This window comes from Geotrypetes seraphini, chromosome 11 (assembly GCF_902459505.1).
Source record: "Geotrypetes seraphini chromosome 11, aGeoSer1.1, whole genome shotgun sequence".
Taxonomy (NCBI): domain Eukaryota; kingdom Metazoa; phylum Chordata; class Amphibia; order Gymnophiona; family Dermophiidae; genus Geotrypetes; species Geotrypetes seraphini.
Window position 1 is genome coordinate 125060335 of NC_047094.1, and position 23155 is coordinate 125083489.

Consider the following 23155-nt stretch of genomic DNA (forward strand, 5'->3'; position numbering starts at 1 on the left):
GGCAGAAAGTGAAGACGGAGAGAAAAACAGTCAAAGGACAAGAAGGCCCTGGAAACATAGTTGAAAGCACAGAAAAATAAAGTCACCAGACAACAAAGGTAGGGAAAATGATTTTATTTTCAATAGTGATTAAAATGTGCCAGTTTTGAGAAAGAAAAGATATTAAACTTTAAATGTGAGGGCTGCAGAAAAAATAGAGTACTTGGAGGGCCGCAGAAAAAATAGTTAATGTCTTATTAAAGAAATGACAATTTTGCATGAGGTAAAACTCTTTATAGTTTATATATCTTTCCTTTTAACTCCAAGTACCTACAAATCCAAATGTGGCCCCACAAAGGGTTTGAGTTTGAGACCACTGCATTAAACATATGGGGGCAGAACTCAATATGTATGCTCTAGAAGAAAGTCAAGGGAGAGGAGATATGATAGACATTTAAATATCTCCTTAGCATTAATGTACAGGAGGTAAGTCTCTTTCAAATAAAGAAAAACTCTGGAATGAGAGGATATTGGATGACGTTAAGATTAATAGGCTCAGGAGTAATCTTAAGGAAATTATTTTTTACAGAAAGGGTAGTAGATGTGTGGAATAGTCTCCCAGTAGAGGTGGTGGAGACAAAGACTGTGTCTAAATTCAAGAACACGTGGGACAGGCACTTGGATGCTGTGGATAGGCAGACTGGAAGGCCATTTGGCCTTTATCAGCTGTCATGTTTCTCTGTTTCTATCATCTGCCATTTTGATGTCCAGCCTTATAAGGTCCTCATGCAACTTTTCACAATCCTCTTGGCAATTTAACAACTTTTAACAACTTTGTGTCATTAGCATACTTAATTATCTCACTAGTTATTCCTATCTCTAGATCATTGATAAATATGTTAAAAAACAGCGGTCCCAGCAGAGTCCCCTGGGGAACCCCACATTTTAGCCTTGTTATAAATGATGCCATGCTTAGAATAAATAATAATAATAATAGCTTTATTTATATCCTGTCATACCGTTTCAGTTCAAGACGGTATACAGTAAATTAGAGATACAGAGTAGGTACCGCAGGTACTGATATAGGTGAAGAGAGCAGGCAGATTACAGCAGAGGTTTAGGTATAGTGGAGGGGGTTGGAAGGGTTGTGCATGTGGGAGGGATGTGTGATGGGATTGAGGGTAGGCTGGATGGGTTCCATAGGATCAGATGAATTTGTCGAATAAGTGGGTTTTCAGATATCAATAGCTGGCTAAATTCTTATTTCATCTGAGCAGGATGGAGAAGAGGAAGGAATGAGTTATGCATCAGATAAACAACTGTCAGAATATGAGATCATGCTTAGGATAAAAGACACTGATTGGAAGAATCAGATCATACTCTCAACAGATGAGAAATTAGAAAAATGCAAGATCATGCTGACTTCCTGCCATCCATGTCACACTTTGTATTGTCTGAACTTGTGTATATTTCTGCCAGGCCAAAGCATCCTATCTGGAAATCATTTGTGGTCATCGCTCTGAGCCCTGCATGACCCTGGAGAAGGGAGCCTTCCATACTGAAATGCAGCTCCCACAATGCAGCACTAAGGAGATCCAGGAAATGAAAGAACTGGAAAATGAGAACTCCTCCACATTTAGACTATTGGGAGAATGAAAACTTTCTTTAGTGCCAAGAACTCATAGGAAAGCAAGTTGAGGAAGAATTTTTCCAATAGGATCAGATGCCCAATTAATAACATCATAGAAGAACAAAGTTCAGACTTTATTAAGTATAATAACTTTATTTTTGTATACCGCAATATCACAAACAGTTCAGAGCGGTTTACAATGTAAGAGACTGTACATATACAGCGAAGATACAATGTAAGGAAATGTACTATGCAGTTGAGAGCAATTTACAATGCAGGAGACTGTACATATACAGCAGAGATATTTATACAGTGAAAATACAGTGCAAAAGACTTAAAGAGTAAGATACAGTGCAAGAGACTGGATAATGCGGTTGTAGCGGTTTACTATGCAAAGATAGTTACCTATATAACGAGGATAAAAGTGGTAAATGACAAGTATCAATTACGGGAGGGTGCCGAGAGGGGAGGGGTAAGTAAGAAGGATGGAAGTATTGGATTGAGGGGGAGGAAAGGAGAGATCGGGGGGAGGAGAGGTGGTATTAAGAGTGAGTATGCTGCATAAAATGCACAGTGCTCTTGTGAGGGAAGCCAAATGAAAAAGGTTTACCTATGTCATTCAAATAAATGTTAGGACAGAGAGTATGGCTTATGGAAGTAACTTCCTAATGCAGAGTACAACTGCCTGTACTTATCCAGTGTAGATATGGAATAGTTTCATTCACAGTAATGAGATGAAGCTATTTGCTGTCAATGATTGAGAGGGGACATGATCGAAACATTCAAGGTACTGAAGGGGATAGACTAAGTAGATAAGGACAGGTTGTTCACCCTCGCCAAGGTAGGGAGAACGAGAGGGTACTCTCTAAAGTTGAAAGGGGATAGATTCCGTACAAACGTAAGGAAGTTCTTCTTCTCCCAGAAAGTGGTAGAAAACTGGAACGCTCTTCCAGAATCTGTCATAGAGGAAAACACCGTCCAGGGATTCAAAACAAAGTTAGACAAGTTCCTGCTGAACAAGAACGTGCGCTGGTAGGGCTAGTCTCAATTAGGGCGCTGGTCTTTGACCAGAGGGATGCCGCATGAGCGGACTGCTGGGCATGATGGACCACTGGTCTGACCCAGCAGTGGCAATTCTTATGTTCTTAATAGTAATGTGGATAAGAGTGCATTACCATAATGTGACATTTTCACGTTACTGTTGGAAACTTTAGGAAATATGGGAAGGGTTATAACATATTATCCACATTACCTTTGACAGCATCTAGTTTCATCTCATTACTGTGAGTGAAACTATTCCATATCTACACTGGATAAGTACAGGCATTAGGAAGTTACTTCCATAAGCCACACTTTCTGTCCTAACAGGTATTTGAATGACACAGGTAAACCTTTTCCATATACACACACAACTATTTAAAAAAAGAATAAACGAGGCATAGAAATGACAGAGAATTACCTTAACATAGACATTGCCCACCAGGTGATCACCAAGATTATCACAGATATTCATCTCTTCAATCTCACCATACTTCTGCTGGAGCTCAGTAAAAACTTCCTGTGTACATAAGATATCATGTTAGCAATCCATTCTTTCCCAGAAAGGTCTTGCTACCAGCAATGGAATTTTCTTCAAACAACTGCAGTCTGACCACAGATGAGCAAAGGCCAGTGTTACACTGCTGACTTTTAAGGGTGTGGAGGATGGGTGGAAAGACAATTACCTCAAGAAGGGATATAGCACACTTTTTTGTATAGAGAACATTAATGGGGCCAGATGTATGCCTGCCCATATTAATTAGATATCCTTAAAAAAGGAAAAAAAAACATGCAAATCCTGCACATTCTAGTATGTTCAGCACATACCTGCTGATCCTGCTACTGTCATCAACAGAAAACTTCCACCGTATGTTGGTGTCCTTAAAAGAGGTTGGAATGCATGCAGAAGATATGGCTAAGAAGAGAAGATTAGGTTCTTACCTTGATAATCTTCTTTCCTATAGGGAGGGACAGGAGTTCTGACTATTGGGTACTTTCCATTTACTCATGAGGATTGCAGAAGGCATCATTTACATTTTTCTTCAACTCTGCCTCCTTGTGTCACTAGGCAGTGCCTCGGTCCCTCAGAAAGCAATGGATAACCTCTAGGAAGGAGAAATAACAAGGATGGCACGGGGAAACTCCCCAATATGTTAAGTATTTTCTGCTCTGCAACAAGAAAAAACTTATTAACTCAAAGAAAAATTCACATAACTTACGAGGTGAGACCAAACAAGCCACCTACTTGAGTGCAACCAGCTCTAACAGTTACACCACCAAAGGGCTAGCATATAGTCATCTTATTTATTTCCCAGCAGCACATTAAACATCTTCAGCACTGCCTGTGCTGGAATGAGACGATTCAGCACAAGCAGTTAAAGCACAGCCATTTCATCACCGCCAATTCATCTGAGGCAGTTTAGCGAGGCCGGTTCATTGTGGGACCTTCCATCTCTGAACTTTCCCCGCCGCTGATTCATTGTGGCAAGGAAGACTGTTGCCTTTAAAATCATGTTTAATAACCTATTTCAACTATCAGCCTATTTACTCCCTGTCTACTGTTACTTCAGCTTTCCAAGTGAGACTTTTCTCCGCTTTGCCCAGGACGGCATCTTGTTTCTTGCGTGTATGAAAAAAATCTCTCTCCGCATTTGGCATAAAGCTTGGTGCAACAGTAGGATTAAAAGCCTTCTGGCTCAATTAGGGTAAGGTCCACAGACTGAACCCTACAATCATTGCAGGCTTCTTAGATCATAGGAGGGTAAGCTAAGACCACCTCTGAATATCCTTTCTGTGCTAAGGCTGCGCTGCGCGCTCAAGAGCTATGCCATAAGACCAAAGTATCCCGGATCCTACAGGACAACTGGCTCCTGCGTCAGGAGCATTGGAAATATGGGTAATCTGAGATAGTTGTCTCATTGTAGCCGCACAAGATCCGAGTACTATGATTGATACAGCCAATTCGGTGCCACTAAAATCACTAATCCGTGGTGGGTAGCTATCCTTCAAATGACCTGGCCTATCATCCGCCACAGGGGAAACACAACAGCTCTACTGTTGGCCAAAACTGGGCTAGAGTGTCTATGCCTGCGCTTCCAGGCTCTAATTGCCAGTTTAAGAATACAGCAAACTGCTTGCTGTCTGTTGATGCCATCAGGTCGAATGCCAGCTTTCTCCAACGCTTCACAATCTTGTTGAAGGCCCTCTGGGATAGCGGCCACTCCCCTGGATCTAGGGTCTGGCAACTGAGAAAATCGGCTTTCACATTGTTCATTCCTGCTACACGTGCCAAAGACATGGTTTCCAGGTGGGCTTATGCCAGCAGAACACCACTTGAGCCTTCAACTTCAACTGGGTGCTCTTGGTGCCTTTCTCATTTGTTGACATAAGCCACTGCTGTGGTATTGTTGGAGAAAACCCCGATTGCTGTGCAATGTAAAATCTTTTTGAAAACCAGCAGAGCTAGACAAGATGGCTCTCAGCTTCAATCTGTTGATGGATCATATTTTCTGAAAGGGTAACCAGCGACACTGCATGGATGACCCTTGCAAAGGCCTCCTCAGAGAAACTGAATTCAGGAGCCACTGGGTACAATTTAGTCATAGCCTTCAGAGGGCCCTCTGGTGCTTCCCAGTGCTCTGTCAATATCATAGTTATCTCAGAATGAGATGGGTAAAACAAGAAGTATGACTGTGCTGCTCAGAAAAGAATTTGAGTATTGGAGGACTGCAGGAGATCCAAATTTAATTTCCCTCAAACATAGTGTAATGACTCACACCAGGTTTGTTGGCCTGAAAAGCATGCACACTGTGGGGACCTCTCCCTGATCCAAGGCTGCCATAGACTCTTTGTTGTTACAGCTCACCTGACACCGGGAATCCTCTAACACTCCGGATTCACTCTGAAGGAGTAGAAGCATGGACCCTGTCTCCCAGTCCTCTCAGTCATTTTCCAACTGGACCTATGGTTCCAATGATAAAGCTTTCTGCTGAGGCACTGCGCACTGCGAAGGTACCACTCCCTGCGCAATCCTCCAAGATCCTTTATATTTCATATAAACTTCAAACATCAAACTCACAAAATCAGAGTCAAAACCCTTCACTGGATCTCCAGATGACCTCATAGGCTGAGGCGTCTGTGCACTTGCATTGTGCGTCTGCCAATGACGTAGAGTCATGATTTAAGGGCTCCAAAAAGGTTTTTTTGCCCCAATAAATGAGAATCCTGCAACTTCAAAGCCCTTGAGGGGGCTAAGCCAAAAGTTCCCGTCGCCCCCCCTCCCCTATGTGCCTTGCAGCACATGGCGTATGGATACTCCTCAACTGACCATCCAGCAAAAAGCTGGCATGATACAGGGGTAGAAAGGCCTGAAGAGTCCATAAAACTCAATTATTAGCAAAAAATGGTATTTTGAGGGCAGAGAGAGGCTTTAAAAATAAAACTGGGAAATTCAAGATGGCCACTACATCAGCATTTTGGCGCTAGAAAATGGCCCGGGGAAGCAAAATGCAAAGTTAAAAAATTCAAAAAATAGGATTTTGGAGGTGGGGGACTCTATAAGAAGCCCCAGAAAACTTTAAAACTGCACTGTAAAGACCCCCCCCCCTCAAATGTCTCCCATAGACAGTAATGCACTGTACTCATAGAACAGGCAAGGTGCTATGCCTGCATCAACTCTCACTGCAGTTGGAACATGGAGATTTCTGCCTCACACAAACGTGAAGTTTCTCCAGGGGCTTGTCCTTACATACCTTTTTTTTAAAGGGGGGGTACCCATAGCCAGTACCCGTTACAGTCTTCTGGACCAATGTGGGGCCACTCAGCCTGCACCTAAGTGCCTGACCAAATTCAAGGCAAGCTGCATTTCCAGAGGAACCCTCCCCAAACTGTCCCAAAGTTAGTGCAAGCCAGCCAAGCATGTGCCCTAAAGGATTGTTCTCCCCCCCCTCTCTCCCAGCTACAGTCCTCTGAACTAGTGACTGTATCTTCTCCCAGGCAGAATTGCCCCAGGAACTGTGTGAACCTCTATAGCACCAGGACGCCTCAAGATCAGATTTTAAAAAACCTGAAAACAATAAAACAGATGCAGAGCAGAAAAAAAAACACTTTCTCAACTTGCTTACAGAAGGAAAAATTGAGGGACTGAGGCACTGCCCAATGACATAAGGAGGTGAAGTGGAAGAAAAATGTAAATGATGCCTTCTGCAATCCTTACAAGTAAGCAGAAAGAATCCAATAGTCAGGACTCCTGTCCTTCCTGCAATGGAACAGCCTTTATGCCCCATATAGCAAGCTGTCCATAACTCATGGGTTTGAAGAGCTCTACTGTATGAATTCTTCAAGCTTCATTATTCTGTAGAACCCCTCTACCTCCTCTCAGTGCAGAAGATACAGTAGACTCTCTTATAACCGAAACTCAAACAACCAGAACTCTCAAGCGACCAGCAGAAAAAAAAGAAATGCTGTAATACTTTAAATAAAAATGAAAATAAAATCAATTTCTGGCAGAAATTTAAGTGTAAACTTGGCATGCCATTCCTGAGTACAGCCACGCTTTGCTCACCACATGTCCAGTAGTTTGTTTGAAATAGATTATGGTATGGCATAACATTAGTTAGATCCATTTTTAATAACACTCAAACAACCAGAAAGTACATTTATCCGGCATCTATTAATCCCTATGAGTGCCAGTTAATTGAGAGTAGAGAGTTGCGTGGGGACAGAAATTCCACCCGTCTCCGCCAAAATCCTACCCATCCCCACGAGGAATCCCACCCGTCCCCGCGAGGAATCCTTCCATTCCCACTCGTCCCCGCGAGAAATCCCCTCCGTCCCCGCCCGTCCCTATAAACTTCAGAAATAGTTATTTCATTTAATTATGCTACTAAATTAAAGGCTCTGGTAGAGACCCATTTACAAATAAGCAAAGACGCTTTATTAATTTGGAAATATTTATTGGGAAGAATACTTACTTTGTAAACGGGTTTCTACCAGAGCCTCTAATGTAAATATAAAATCTCAGCTGATGAGAATCCCCCAAGCTGTCAGCTGAGGACTTCCTTTGCAGTTGGCCAGGGGTCCCTTATGCCAAGCTTGGCAGTAAGCAGTAGTGTCCCTGAGTCACAGATGCTGGCACCTCAGTGGCTCAAGGATGCTGCCAGCGACTGCTATGCTTGGTGGAGGAGAGTTCTGGCCATCTCTAGAGGAGGTCCTCTGCTGGTGGTGCTTGGGGATCCCCACCAGTAACAGCAAGGGTCAGCAAATACTTCAACACTGTAGAAATAAAACCGGAAATGCATTTCCTTTTCTTTTAAACACAATGCAAAGACATCTGCTATATACATTTCCCAAAGCTAACATATTTTAGTCAATAAATTCTGTTTTTTACCTTTGGTGTCTGGAGACTTATTTTTCCAACAAGTTTATTTTTTCCACTTTCCCATCTTCTGTAAATTCTTCTGTTGCTGTCCATTGGTTCCTCCTACCATGGTCCAGCATTTATCCCTTTCTCATCTTTTGCCCCTGCCCACCAGCCCCATGCTCAACATTTCTCCTTCTATCACCCCTCTCCAGCACCATGCCACATCTCTCCCTCCATTCCCTTCAACATTCCTCCCTCTTGCATCCATTTCAATCTGTCCGTTCCACCACAATATTTCTCCCTCTCATCTGTACCTCACTCCCTCCCTATGACCAAAAATTCTCCTCTTTCTTCCATTCCCTGTGTACACCATCTCTTTCCCTCTAACTGACACAGTCACGCCCAATTCTCCCTTTTCTAGTCTCTTCCCCAACTCGGCATCACTTTCCCTCCCTCCCTTCTTCTGTCCTATCTCCCAAGTTTATGTCATTCAACAAGGTTATGGACGTCAAAACTAGCTAACTAGCTTGCTATAAAAAGCAAAGGCCTGTAAACAGTTTCCCTTCCTTCCTTGACTCGTTGTACAATGTACAGGAACACCCCCCCCCAAAAAAAAAACAACCACCTCAAAACAACAAAAAACCCCAACTCAAGTAGCCAATCTGTCCTCTTTCCATTAATGTTGCTCCTCTCTTCTTTTCCCTGCCTTCTGTGTTCAAAAATACACTCCCTCCTGTGTCCCGCGTTTGGGCCCCTCTCACGTTCCAACTGCTTCCTCCTAATTACAATGCATGCGTGCTCACTTGCTTTCTCCCTCCCGTTTTGCCCCCCCCTCCCGCCAAGACTCACTGCTTCCTTTTTTCCACTCCTCTGTGGCATGCGAGGCACACAACAGAACCATCTCACCACCTCTCCCGACGATACACAGAGCAGCACTTCTTCACAATCACAGGGCAGCGGGCCCTGCACGCTGCACGTAGCTGATGAGAAGCATTCCTCCGACGTCAGCTCTGACGTCGGGGGGAGACTTCCAGGTCGGCTACGTGTGGACTCGGAGTGCTGGGAGCGCTGTACGCTACAGGAAGGCAGGAAAAGAAGAAGATGAGTCACTCGGCTCAAGCTGCGTCCAACCCCGCAGGATCCCCGCGACCTGAAGGGGGAACCCGCGGGATCCCCATGCAGCTCTCTGAGAGTTTACTGTACATAGAATCCAGGGGTGGACTGCAAAGAATGGATTTAAATAATTATAGGGCAGCAGCACTAATTTTAAAGTTCCCCTTGCTCCTGTACAAAGGATCTTGATAATATTCTTCTTCCCAGGTAGGAGGCTGCTCTATGATATTCACATTAAGTACCACTGCTGTGCACAGTAAGCAGAATTCACACTTTTATGTATAATAAAACTGATCAGGCATCTATCTGAACATATGTACCTCACAAGCAAGGAAGACAATAAACTGTGGCTGTAACCTGGTAGCCAATAAAGATGAAACTTCACTATCTCAGACCTAAATTTCTGTTATTACAATATGGTGATTTTATTTTAGCTTCTCTATTCTTGTTTTGGATGATGTCTAAATCCTAATTATATAAAACCAGGAAATGGCAAGGCGACATGGTCTAAGCTGACCTAGGAAGGAGCCAAAATATGGATGTCCAACTCTGATAATGAAGGGGAAGGGATATTCATATCTAAAAGATGGACCTGGTATTTCTCACATCCAGGTTACAGAAAGGTGCTCTGACTGAGCAATTGACTATTGGAGGGATTAAGGCAACCTCCCTTAATCCTCCAGTGGTTGCTACCCCTCTCCTCTATCTTTCTCCTGAATGTGAAACTAGCAAGAGATGCCAAGCTCTATGACAGCTTTAGGTATGATGGATAATGGTTAGTGCAGTGAACTGAAAAAACAAGGGATCCAGGTTCAAATCCAACAAAACATCTTTTTTCCTTTCCCTCACCCTGTCATGATATTCTTCAACATTGTCCACTTAACTACCCTATTCCATCATTCAATCTGAAACATTATAACTTATTCAATAACACGCTGCGACCCCTGGAATGTAACTTTTGTATATACGGATCCCAGACTTTCATTAAAAAATATTTTTTTTTTCCATCTAGCCTCCCAGCTCGCCAGATGATGCAACTGATTGCGCCAGTTCCAAAAAGAAGGGGACCATGGTGGTCCAGCTTTGCAAAATACATTTTAGTGCAATCAAGCACCTCTAACACATAGCATCCGAAGTTCTTTGTCTATTCACCCATACTCTTCAGATACATTAAGCACTAATTGAACTGCTGTACACTGAATCGATGAGCCCAAAAGAGCCGACATATGGTCCACTATACACCTCCAGTACCTGTGAATTTTAGGACAGTTCCAGAAAGCATAACCAAACGTATTGTTCCTTTGTCCACATTTAATACATATATGGGTATGAATGCTACCATTGTAGAATAGTTGTGCTTCTTGGTGAAATAGGCTCATAATAGAACCTGGTAGTAGCTTTCCCTCACCCAAGCACTCTGTCTGGTGTGGTAGGGTTCTAATTTTGACAGATATATCCCAATTTCTCAGGTTGATATTCAATTCTACCTCCCAGTCCTGATGACACTTTTTCAGATCTTTACAGGTTTAACAGTTTGTTTAATGCTTTATGCAAATTAGAGATAGTTAAGAGCTCTTCCCCATCTGTTGTAAAAAAAATTCTCTTAAACTTTAAATCCTTGTTTGCAAAGTTGTGCTCTATCTAAGAAGATCACATAAAGCACAGTTACTTGGAAGATTTTCTCACATGTGGGTGACATCATCCAAGGAGCCCCGGTACAAACAGCTTTAAAAGTGCATTGCCACTTTAAGAACTTAAGAAAGTTCGCAAACTGCCCACACCGTGCATGCGCGAGTGCCTTCCTGCCTGACACCACTTTGGCTCCTCAGTTCCATAAGCAAGCTATGAAGCCAACCAGGGAAGGTGGATGGGTTGTGAGAATATCTGCCTGCTGTCCCTAGATAACACCTATTACGGTAAGTAACTGTGCTTTATCCCAGGATAAGCAGGTAGCATAAGAGGGTAGTTCAAAAAGTATCAGACCTTAATTTTTCTTGCGTAAACAAATAAAACTAGGGAGGTGTGATTTGGTGCACATATGTAGGTGACCCTATTGTGCATGCTTGAATTTTTTTCCCGACTACAGAGGCTGTCAGTCGCCAACAGATTGCCGATGAATGAGGCACATGTGGGAACACCCTAGCTTGCTAAAATGGGATGGAGTAAGTATTGACCAGTAGGAAAATAAATTTTGCAATAATGCTTGGCTGAAGTGACCATCCCGTCTGGAATAAGATTCCAGACAGTAGTATGATGTGAATGTATGAACTGAGGACCAAATAGCAGCTTTACAGATTTCATCAATAGGAGTGGAGCGTAGGAAAGCAACTGAAGCTGCCATAGCTTGAACTTCGTGGGCTGTGACTCGACTCTCCAGTTGGAGCACAGCCTGAGCAGAAGGTGATACAAGCCGCCAACCATGTAGAAATTGTTTTCTTGGATACAGGACGTCCCAACTTGTTAGGACCAAAGGAGACGATGTTGCTGAGTTCTCTGCAAGTAGTAAGCCAGTGTTCTTTTGCAGTCAGCTGGCAGGGCTTTGTTTATCAACACAACTACAATACTACATCCTAAAGCAAAAAAAAAAAAAAAAAAGAAAAAGAAATATAATTTTTTTTCTACCTTTGTTGTCTGGTTTCTGCTTTCCTCATCTTCTTGTCATTCTATTCCTTCCAACCTCTGTCTGCTTTCTCTCTGCCGCTTCCATATGGCATCTGCTCTGTTTCTCTGCCTCTACCAGAAACTGTATGCCTCTCTCTTCAATCTCTCCCTCCACCCCCCCAAACTGGTCTGGCACACATCTTCCCTCCACTTCCCCCATGGTCTGGTATCTCTGTCTTCTTCTCTTCCTTCTTTCCTTCTCTCCCCCAGGTGGTTTTTAGCATCTCTCTCCTCCTTTCCTTCCCTTAGATCTGGTATCTGTCTCCTCAATCCAGCATGTGCCCTTTTTTCTTTATCCCCTCCTTCTGTCCAGTATGTGCTCCCTTCTCTCTCTCCTCCCCACTTCCCTTCAGCATCTGTTCCACTCTCTCCCCTCCTCACTTTCCTTCAGCATCTTCTCCCCTCTCTCTTCTCCCCACTTTCATGAACGTCTGCTCCTCCCTCCCCTCTTTCCACTTCCTACCAGTGAATTCCCCTCTCTCTCCTACCCACTTCCATGCAGCATCTACTCCCCACTCTCTCCTCCCCCTCTCTCCACTTCCCTTCAGTGCTCTTTGTGTAGTCCAGCAGACCCTTCCTGCCATCCAGATCGCCACGGTCCGGGCATCTCCCTCCCTCATCTTCGCTGGAAATTTTCATTTTTCTCTCTCCGAGTGGCCTGAACCTTTTCTCAAGTCGCGTGCGGCTGCCCTGAAACTTCTCCTCTGATGCACCTGTTTCTGGTTTCGTCAGAGGAGAAGTTTCAGGCAGCCGTGCATGACTTGTGAAAAAGCTACATAAGCATCCAAGCCTACATAGCAAACAAGCTACACCTATACATCCCTAACTGCCCCCTCCGCTCCAAAGCAGAACAAAGACTCAGCATTCCCGCAGGGAGATCCCTCCAAATGAGTATGACGTACAAAAGATCCTACAGATTTCCTATCTCAGCTATAGAGCAGGCAGGCGAACGCAGAGGCTTCAGGGCTCGTTGCCGATTCCAGCGGCAGCGAGCAGGAAAGCAGAGAGGCGAGGGGGACGCGGTGAGCCAGGGGCGGGCGAGAGTTAGCTCCGCCCACCCGCATCGCGTCAGCGGCTTCAGCCAGCGGGCTCCCCCTTAAAAGGCAGGGAGCCGCGGCCAGGACAGCAGAGCAGGCAGGCGAACGCAGAGGCTTCAGGGCTCGTTGCCGATTCCAGCGGCAGCGAGCAGGAAAGCAGAGAGGCGAGGGGGACGCGGTGAGCCAGGGGCGGGCGAGAGTTAGCTCCGCCCACCCGCATCGCGTCAGCGGCTTCAGCCAGCGGGCTCCCCCTTAAAAGGCAGGGAGCCGCGGCCAGGACAGCAGAGCAGGCAGGCGAACGCAGAGGCTTCAGGGCTCGTTGCCGATTCCAGCGGCAGCGAGCAGGAAAGCAGAGAGGCGAGGGGGACGCGGTGAGCCAGGGGCGGGCGAGAGTTAGCTCCGCCCACCCGCATCGCGTCAGCGGCTTCAGCCAGCGGGCTCCCCCTTAAAAGGCAGGGAGCCGCGGCCAGGACAGCAGAGCAGGCAGGCGAACGCAGAGGCTTCAGGGCTCGTTGCCGATTCCAGCGGCAGCGAGCAGGAAAGCAGAGAGGCGAGGGGGACGCGGTGAGCCAGGGGCGGGCGAGAGTTAGCTCCGCCCACCCGCATCGCGTCAGCGGCTTCAGCCAGCGGGCTCCCCCTTAAAAGGCAGGGAGCCAACGGCGTGCAGCCGTTCGGCGCGCGGCGAAGGCGAGCGGCAAAGGCGCTCGCCTTAGCGGGAGCGCCTTTGCGGAGGAGCCTTAAGAAGGAGCCAGGAGCACAGGCAGCCCAGTAGAGAAATTCCTGAGGTACATTTTCTCTAATTTACTCTCGATTCATTCTCATTCTCTTTCTCGCTCTTCTCTTACAGAACACAGGAAAGAAAACAGAGAAATGGAGGCTGCAGGAATCCAGCAGGGCTATCCAGTATACTGCATCGCATGTCATATGTATGACTACCTCCCCTTTGGGAGGCGGGCATACATATGCAATCGATGCCAGGAACTGGATAGCCTGAAGAGGGAGGTCGGAAGGCTGCAGGTTAGAGTCCAGGAGCTGGAGGGACTCTGCTCAATAGAGGAACAGTGTGGGGAAACGGAGGAGACTACCAGAGAGAGCCACATCTCAGAACAAGTCAGAGAGCTCGAGAAGTACATAGAGGAGGCCTGGCAGATGGCAGAGGCACAGGACCACCAGCGTATCAGACGGGAACCGGCAGCTGGAGGTCAGGAACCAACAAACACCATGGGAGTGGGACCTAGCGTAGGGTCTGAAAATGCAGATGATGGTACCCAACAGGACCTGGCGGAAGGACCAGCGGAGATCCAGCAGAGCCCGGAAGACACGGACCTGAGACCAGAGAGACATCTGAGGAAGGGGAAATCTGCTGTTGTAGTAGGAGACTCAATCCTGCGAGAAGTGGACAGTCACATTGCCGGAGGAAGGGAGGACCGACTAGTGACATGTCTCCCGGGGGCAAGAACAACGGACGTCATCAGCAGAATTGATAGAATCCTGGAGGGAGCCGAGACAGAGGAGACGGCAGTTGTAATCCACATTGGAACCAACGACGTCAGCAGGAAAAATTTCAACCGGACTACACTGACTGAGCAGTTCAGGATCCTGGGGCGGAAACTGAAGCTGAGATCAAATAGGATAGCCTTCTCGGAGATCCTACCAGTACCGAGAGCAGACGCAAGAAGACAGAGCGAACTACAAGTAATGAACGGATGGCTGAGGAGATGGTGCGAGGAGGAGGGATTCCACTTTGTTCGAAACTGGACGACCTTCTTGGGGAAGAACAAGCTCTACAGGAGAGATGGACTGCACCTGAGCACAGCTGGGACGAGGCAGCTGGCAAGAAACATCCAAAACGCCATAGACCTAGCTTTAAACTGAAGAGAAAGGGAAAGCCGGAAGTCGATCTGGCCTCGACACACCGGACATTGGTATCAAAAAATGATACCGAACAAGGACATTGCAAAAGAGAGCTTGGGACCGAGTGGGATCTTTTGGACAAAGGGACTGAGAGAAAATTCTTGGGCAAAGGGACTATGAGAGGCTTCTTGGATAAAGGGACTGAGGGGACACTTTTGGGCAAAGGGACCGAGTGGGAACTCTTGGACAAAGGGGCTGAGAGGGACTTTTTGGACAAAGGGACTGAGGAGACACTTTTGGACAAAGGGACCGAGTGGGAACTCTTGGACAAAGGGGCTGAGAGGGACTTTTTGGACAAAGGGACTGAGGAGACACTTTTGGACAAAGGGACCGAGTGGGAACTCTTGGACAAAGGGGCTGAGAGGGACTTTTTGGACAAAGGGACTGAGAGGGAACTTTTAAACAAAAGGGTTGAGTGGAAATCTTCAGTAAAAAGGCCCACAGATGCAATGCAGGGGCCCAGTGCACAAACGAGCCTAACAGACATGGTTGAAAGAGAACAATGGGAGCAAGAGGACCATCCAAAAAAGGAGATACTGGATGGGGGCAAAACGGACACGCCACGGGAGGTGGATGACCGAGTAAAGGCAAGCCAGGTGGGAGCGCCGAGCCATGGAAAGAAAACAGCAGGGCGGGCGACAAATCAGGACCTATATTGCCTCTACACAAATGCGAGGAGCCTCAGGGCCAAAATGGGAGAGCTGGAAATTATAGCCAGTCAAAAAGCCCTGGACATAATTGGAATCACAGAAACGTGGTGGGCTGAGGATAATAAATGGGATGTGGTCATACCAGGGTACAAACTTTACAGGAGAGACAGGACACACAAGAAGGGTGGAGGAATAGCGCTATACATAAAAGACTCCATACCCTCAACCAAAATGGAAACAGCAGTAAGGTCGGAGGGCTTGGAATCAATATGGGTTAAGCTACCAGGAGGATCTGGAGCAGACATCAAATTGGGTCTATACTATCGACCGCCTGGCCAATCGGAAGAAATCGACCGGGACCTGGAGACGGAACTGCGGCAGGTATGCAAGAATGGAAGTGTGGTGGTGATGGGAGACTTCAACTACCCTGGGATAGACTGGAGTATCGGGCACTCAAGTTGCGAGAGAGAGACCAAATTCCTGGAAGCCACGAGGGACTGCTTCCTGGAACAGCTGGTCATGGAACCTACACGAGGAGAAGCTACTCTTGATCTAATCTTCAGTGGACTGGGGGGACCTGCAAAGGAAGTAGCGGTATTAGACCCACTGGGAAACAGCGATCACAACATGATCCAGTGCAGACTAGAACTGGGATCATCCAGGGTGAAAAGAACCACAACAACAGCGCTCAACTTCAGAAAAGGGAATTATGATGCAATGAGGAAAATGGTGGGGAAGAAACTCAACGGCAGCACAAGGAAGGTAGAGTCCGTAGAAAGCGCCTGGACCCTGCTCAAGCGTACGGTGCACGAAGCACAGAACCTGTACGTCCCCAGGTTCAGAAAAGAGTGCAAGAAAAATCGAATAAAGAACCCAGCATGGATAACGGCAGCTGTAAAAAAGGCGATCAGTAACAAGAAAGCATCGTTCAAAAAATGGAAACAGGATCAAACGCAGGCCAACCAAAAGGAACACAAGGAAAGCCAGAAGGAGTGCCACCGAGTGGTTAGGAGAGCAAAGAGGGAATATGAAGAGAGACTAGCGGGAGAGGCAAAAAATTTCAAATCATTCTTCAGGTACGTAAAGGGGAAGCAACCAGCGAGGGAGGAAGTGGGGCCCTTGGATGATGGGGATAGAAAGGGAGTAGTGAGGGAGGAAAAAGAAATAGCTGACAAGTTAAATGACTTCTTTACGTCGGTCTTCACGAGGGAGGACACATCCAACATTCCGGAACCAGAGGAAATAGAAAATGGAGATCAAGATAACAAGCTGGTCAAATTAGAGGTGAGCCAGGAGGATGTCCTCAGGCAGATAGACAAGCTAAAGAGCGACAAGTCGCCAGGTCCGGATAGCATTCACCCAAGGGTGCTCAAGGAATTAAGGAATGAAATAGCAGAGACACTTCAGCAAATATGCAACCTATCCCTAAAAACTGGAGAGATCCCGGAGGACTGGAAAATAGCTAATGTCACGCCCATCTTCAAGAAGGGTTCGAGGGGCGACCCGGGAAACTATAGGCCGGTAAGCCTCACATCGGTCCCGGGAAAGATGATGGAGGCACTGATTAAGGACAGCATCTGTGACCATATCGAAAAAAATGGACAGCTAAGGTCGAGCCAGCATGGGTTCTGCAAGGGTAGGTCGTGCCTCACAAACTTGTTGTACTTCTTTGAGGGGGTAAACAACCAGGTGGACAAAGGAGAACCCATAGACATAATTTACCTAGACTTCCAGAAAGCCTTCGATAAGGTACCACATGAGCGGTTGCTCAGGAAGCTATGGAACCATGGGGTGCACGGGGAGGTCCACCGATGGATCAAAAACTGGCTGGCAGACAGGAAGCAGAGGGTTGGTGTAAAGGGCCATTACTCGGACTGGCAAGGGGTCACGAGCGGGGTTCCTCAAGGATCGGTGCTGGGACCGCTCCTGTTTAACATATTCATTGACGACCTGGAGGAGGGAACAAAATGCGAGGTCATCAAATTTGCAGATGACACCAAACTATTCAGCAAGGTTGAAACCACGGTTGACTGCGAGAATCTCCAAAGGGATCTTACGACATTGGAAGAATGGGCGAAAAAGTGGCAAATGAGCTTCAATGTAGGGAAATGCAAGGTCATGCATATAGGGAGAAGGAACCCGATGTTCACTTACAAAATGGGGGGATCAATGCTAGGGGTCAGTAATCTGGAAAGAGACTTGGGAGTGATGGTAGACACGACATTGAAGGCGTCGGCACAATGCGCCACAGCCTCGAGGAAAGCAAACCAAATGTTAGGTATCATTAAGAAGGGTATCTCGACCAGAACGAAGGAAGTCATCCTGCCACTGTACCGGGCTATGGTGCGCCCGCATCTGGAATACTGTGTACAGTACTGGTCACCGTACCTCAAAAAGGACATGGCAATGCTTGAGGGAGTCCAGAGAAGAGCAACTAAACTGATTAAGGGTATGGAAAACCTTACATACACTGACAGACTGAAGAAGCTGGGGTTGTTCTCCCTGGAAAAGCGGAGACTCAGAGGAGATATGATAGAGACCTTCAAGATCCTGAGGGGCATCGAAAAGGTTGACAAAGACAGATTTTTCAATTTGAAAGAAACCACAAGAACAAGGGGTCACTCGATGAAATTGAAGGGGGACAGGTTTAAAACAAACGCAAGGAAGTACTTTTTCACACAGAGGGTGGTGGACACATGGAACACCCTTCCGGAGGCCGTGATAGGAAATAGCACAGTACAGGGTTTCAAGGAAGACCTGGATAGGTTCCTGGAAGACAAAGGGATTGAGGGGTACAGATAAGAGCAGTGGAAGGTTTAGAGATAACTGTAGAGGTAGGCAATAAAATTAGTCAGGGACCGCTGACCAGGCAATATGCCTGATGGGCCGCCGCGTGAGCGGACCGCTGGGCTGGATGGACCTCTGGTCTGCCCCGGCGGAGGCGACTACTTATGTACTTATGTACTTATAGAACTGACTACCCACACAGATCAGGTCGCTAGATTCACTAATGACCTTCCGCAGGGCAGTAAAAACCTTCCTCTTCCGCCAATCGGGCCATTAAAACAGCCTCCTCAATATACTTCTCCTAGTACTCTTCGCTATGACCAGTCTGGTCTCTAGAATAATAAGCTCCGTTTTTGTCTACTGTAAGCGATTTGTTGTCATGACTAGTCTGTTTTCAAATGATTGTGAATGTCTACTTGTAACCCATTCTGAGCTTCTGGGAGAACGGGACACAAATTGAAATAAATAAATAAATATCATTACATACATAATTCAGTAAGATAATAAAATCAAACAAACATTAACATATAGTCATCAGAATTTCACATAAAGTGCCCATCAAAAGAACAATCGCAAAGATCAGTTCCTAGAAAAATACATTAGCAAATAACTGCGTTTTTAAAATTCGTAATTGACTGTGGAAACAGGGTATTACTTGGAGACGCCATTACTTATACTTGTATCAACTGGTAACATTATTCTATTTTTTAGAAAGTTCATGATGGCAAACCAGTGTTTTTTCCCACTCTCTGATGACAGTCTTTCGATCCCCTCTTTACTCTCCACCTGCATCTTCTGACCCGTTCGCCTGTTATTCTAGAAGCTTCTTCAAGGAGGTTTTCTTCTTTTACTGTGGCCAATGCAGTCCATGCCTCCATCTGCATCCTTTCTTAGTAACTCCCCCTATTGTCATCACCAAAGCAAAGGGGTAGAACCATCGATATCTATGGCCCTCCTTCCTCAAATATTGTCACTACTTGCATGTCCCTTCTTTTTCTCAAAGTGGCCGCCACTAAGTCTTGATAAATGTCTACACGCATTGTTTTCCATTTATAAGAACATAAGAGCAGCCTTACTGGATCAGACCAGGTCCATCTAGCCCAATATCCCATCTTCACGGAGGCCAATCCAAGTCACAAATACCTGGCAAAAGCCCAGCACCGATCCAGGGGAAGAAGTGGCTTCTCCAATGTCTATCTCAACAGCAGACTATGAACTTGTCATCTAGGAACTTGTCCAAACCTTTTTTTTTTTTTAAAAAAAACCAGCTACATTCATGCATTTTCCTTGTGGCGTGAAAGATTTCTTCTTTAACTTTGAAGCTGGTTAAGCAGATAAGAACATGGGGAAAATTATTTGCTGGACATCCCAGGGCCTGATGTGTTCTTCTTATGCTGAGAGGGCAGGCCATACTGAATCCTCCAGGGACTAAAAGAAAGAAGATTACTGAAAATGAAAACCTAATCTTCCATTTTGTTATGTCCCTTCCGGATTCAGTATGCTAGGTGACGTACCAAAGCAATAACAGCATCTAGGGAGGGACAGAAGAGCCTGCCGCAACACTGAGGTCCCAAAAGCAGCATCATAGCAAGCCACCACCTCCAACTGGTAAAGGTATGAAGAGAGGACCAAGTAGGCGTCCTGCAAATTTCATGTGGATGAATTGTGCGAGACTCCGCCCACAAAGCCGCAATTCTTCTCGCCGAGTGGGCCATAAGGGAAATGGCCAAACAAATCCAATGGGCGATTGAGGTCTTAGATACTGTCCTAGCACGCCGAGACAGGATAGTCAGGATGAAGAGGGATCAAATATTTATTTAGCCAAAAATCATTAGTCCTCTAAAAAAAAAATGGAGAAAGACTCTCTTGATGTCCAATTTGCATAAAATCTTTTTCTTTCTCTCCAAGCCTGTGGAATGAAATGCAGGCAAACGAACTTCCTGGCTGACAAGGAAAAGCAGATGCCACCTTCAGTAGAAAGAAATGTATAGTACGGAGAACTACTTCTGCATCCGTAATTCAGAGAAAGGGTTCACTACACAAAAGAGCTTGAAGCTCCGAAATATGCCAAAACAATGGCAATCGGAAAGTCTTGATCAACATATCCAGAAGAGAAGCATCTTTCAGTGGCTGGAATGGGGCTTGCACAAGGCCTTGCAGAACAATGGTAAGATTCCACGCAGGAAAAGGATGATGCAAAGTAGGTCACAAGTGAAACGCCCATCTCAGAAACCTGGTCACATCAAGATCAGCATGAAGTGAACTAGAACCCCTGCGTGTCTGGAAGCACGAAAGGGTGGCAATCTGAATGTTAAGGGAGGTCACTGCCAAATCCTTATCTAAGCCTGCCTGAAGAAAAGCCAGGACCACTGAAATGGGAGCTCGCTCAGGCTCCACTTGGTCCTTAATACACCACTGTTTGAAAGCCTTCTAGGCCTTGGAGGAAGAAGCCATAGCAGAGGGTTTCTTGGACTTCAAAAGCATTGAGGTGACCACATCTGAATAACTGCATGTCAACAAGGTTGATTACTCAAGAACCATGCCATAGAACCATAGTGCTGAGTTCTCCATGTGCACTGGACCCTGACTGAGAAGACTGCAATGAAGAGGAAGTGAGTTTTCTATCCCACTGAAGACAGATGAGAACCACATACCAGGAACTTGTTTTCAGGATTTCCCCCAATGAATATGCATTGAAAGCAGTGCATGCAAATAGATCTCATGCATATTCATTGGGGAAATCCTGAAAACCCAACTGGAATACGGCTCTCAAGGACCGGCGTTCCCTACCCCTGGGTTACAGGAAGGGTGGTCACGTGATGCAGTGAGGAGTGCAAACGCAAAATCTGTAGCTCCCGGGCCCTCGCTCATCCCAAACCCTTTTAACTTACGTTTTTTGCTGTTTGCCGGCACTTAGCGGATTCCTGCTGTCTTGGACTGTGTATAGACCAGTTTGTGTCCAAATCGAGCTATGACCAGCAGAACGGCCAAACGCAATAAAGACAAGCCACAGCCTGCAGACGATAAAATGGCGGAGGCAGTGACCTCACACACAGCAGAATTCTCTGATAGCCAATTGAAGCAGCTCACCTCAGCCATCACGACGGCTCTAGTGCCGCAAATGGAAAAACTATCCAGCCAAATCCTACATTTTGAAACTTTGCTGGGGGAAACGATAACCCGCACTACGGAATTGGAGACGTGAGTCTCCGTGAGCGATGACTCTGCGCAGGCCATGGGTACTCAGCTTACCAGCCTGGCGAAGCGTCTGGAGGAGAGCGAAGGAAAACTGGAGGACCTCGAAAACAGGTCCAGGAGGGACAATCTCTGGTTTACTGGAGTTCCGGAGACCCTATCAGATCGGCAGCTGGGCACTGTATTCAAGGAGTAGCTTGCTGCGGAGTTTCCTTTACCAGCGGGCATGGGCTCCCTGTGACTTGAACGTGTTCATTGGGTGGGGCACTTGGTGACGGAGTGCCAGAGGCCCGGTGCTGTGGTAGCAGAAATCCACAATTACTTACACAAGTTGGAGATTCTGAGGCAATACTGGCTTCGGAGGGATAATCTCAAATATGAAGACATGCCAATCTGGATCTTTCAAAGACTACTCTGTTGCGCTCCAGGACCAGTGCTGAATTGGCAGGAAAAAAGGTCCAGTTTATGTTTGTGTATCCGGCGATCCTCATAATTCACTCGAATGGAGTATGGAAGTATTTTGAAACTGTTAAGGCAGTGCAGGACTTTATGGCTCACTTGATCTGACACTCTGTTTTTAGACCTGTCGGCCTTCGCTGGGATGCTCCTCTATTTATATAATATCTGCTGGTTTGTGCTGGACATGGAGACTGTCAAGTGGCTGGCTCTTGCTGCAGTACTCTGCTTTTCTGGTGTGTATTTTGATAATTGGGGTGTGGGTTGGGGCACCAGAGGGTGTTGATGTTGGTGAGGGAAGGGGATCTGGGGGTAGGGAGGGGGTGGGGGCTGAGTGCTGTGTCTGTTGGGGTCAACAGTATGGTGGGGAGAAGGGGGATCCAAAGTCCTTATTTAGTGCTTGCTTATTTGTTTGTGAGAGTTTTTACTTTCATTTTTTTGTGTCATTGGCCGGTGTATTGTGTACTATGGGTATCTTGCCACTATTTTTCTCTGGGGGAGGCTGGGCTCCCAGGGTTTGTTCTCCTTTACTTGTCTCTTAGTTCACTTTCATGACCAATGTTGGACACTTTGTTTAGGCTGGTATCATGGAACATGGGGGGTATTACATCTGGAAATAAATACTCAAGGTTTAGGGCTCGAATATATCCCTTATTCACTCAAAAACAAGCCCCACACGGACAAACGATATACACACCCAGCAACACTACAAGGCCTTACTTACAACATTCACACTCCCCAAAGAGAAAGGGAAAAAGGCCTCAGTTCAGCTTCATCTGGCCAAAAAAATTCCACTCCTACAAAAGCTGTTTGTGTGTAAATGCTGAAAAATAGTCCAAGAAAACAAGGCAACTAAAGTAGCCTGCCAGGTGGTATCAAACAGCACGCCTAATACAGATGAAAGTCAGTGGGTGAATGTAATAAAAGGCAGTATAGTCCAGCTCATAACATCCATAGCAAAAGCAAGAAAAAATAACTTAGCTGCTAATGGCCTCCAAATCCAGGCCAGGCAGTCCCAACGGGGAACCCTCCGTTTCGCATCAAATCGCTGCATCAGGGGTGTTCATATCATTGCTTCACATCCAGATATTCCAGACCCACCATACTCCTCAAACATCCTCACCACTTCATCTCCCATAAAGCGGAAGATCTTAACGGTGCTGCAGAGAACTAAAGCAGACCTTGCGTGTCTCCGGGAGACCAGGCTAACCGATGAGGAGCACCTCAAGTTAAAGAGATCATGGGTGGGTGAGGTATGTTTTTCCTCCCCTACTGGTCGGCATGGTGGGGTTGCAGTACTGGTCCGAAAGTCTTCTCCTCTTAGTGTACAGGT

At 46.2% G+C, this 23155-nt stretch overlaps 1 protein-coding gene across 3 annotated transcripts in view; it reads right to left on the reverse strand.

Moving 5' to 3' along the window:
* U2AF1L4 (U2 small nuclear RNA auxiliary factor 1 like 4) overlaps positions 1-23155 on the reverse strand; it is a 49617-nt gene that overhangs the window by 8713 nt on the left and 17749 nt on the right. For all 3 annotated transcript variants that reach the window (XM_033914521.1, XM_033914522.1, XM_033914520.1), the window contains exon 5: positions 3069-3167. In XM_033914521.1, coding sequence (XP_033770412.1) covers positions 3069-3167 — 99 coding nt within the window. The remainder of the gene's footprint in view (positions 1-3068; positions 3168-23155) is intronic.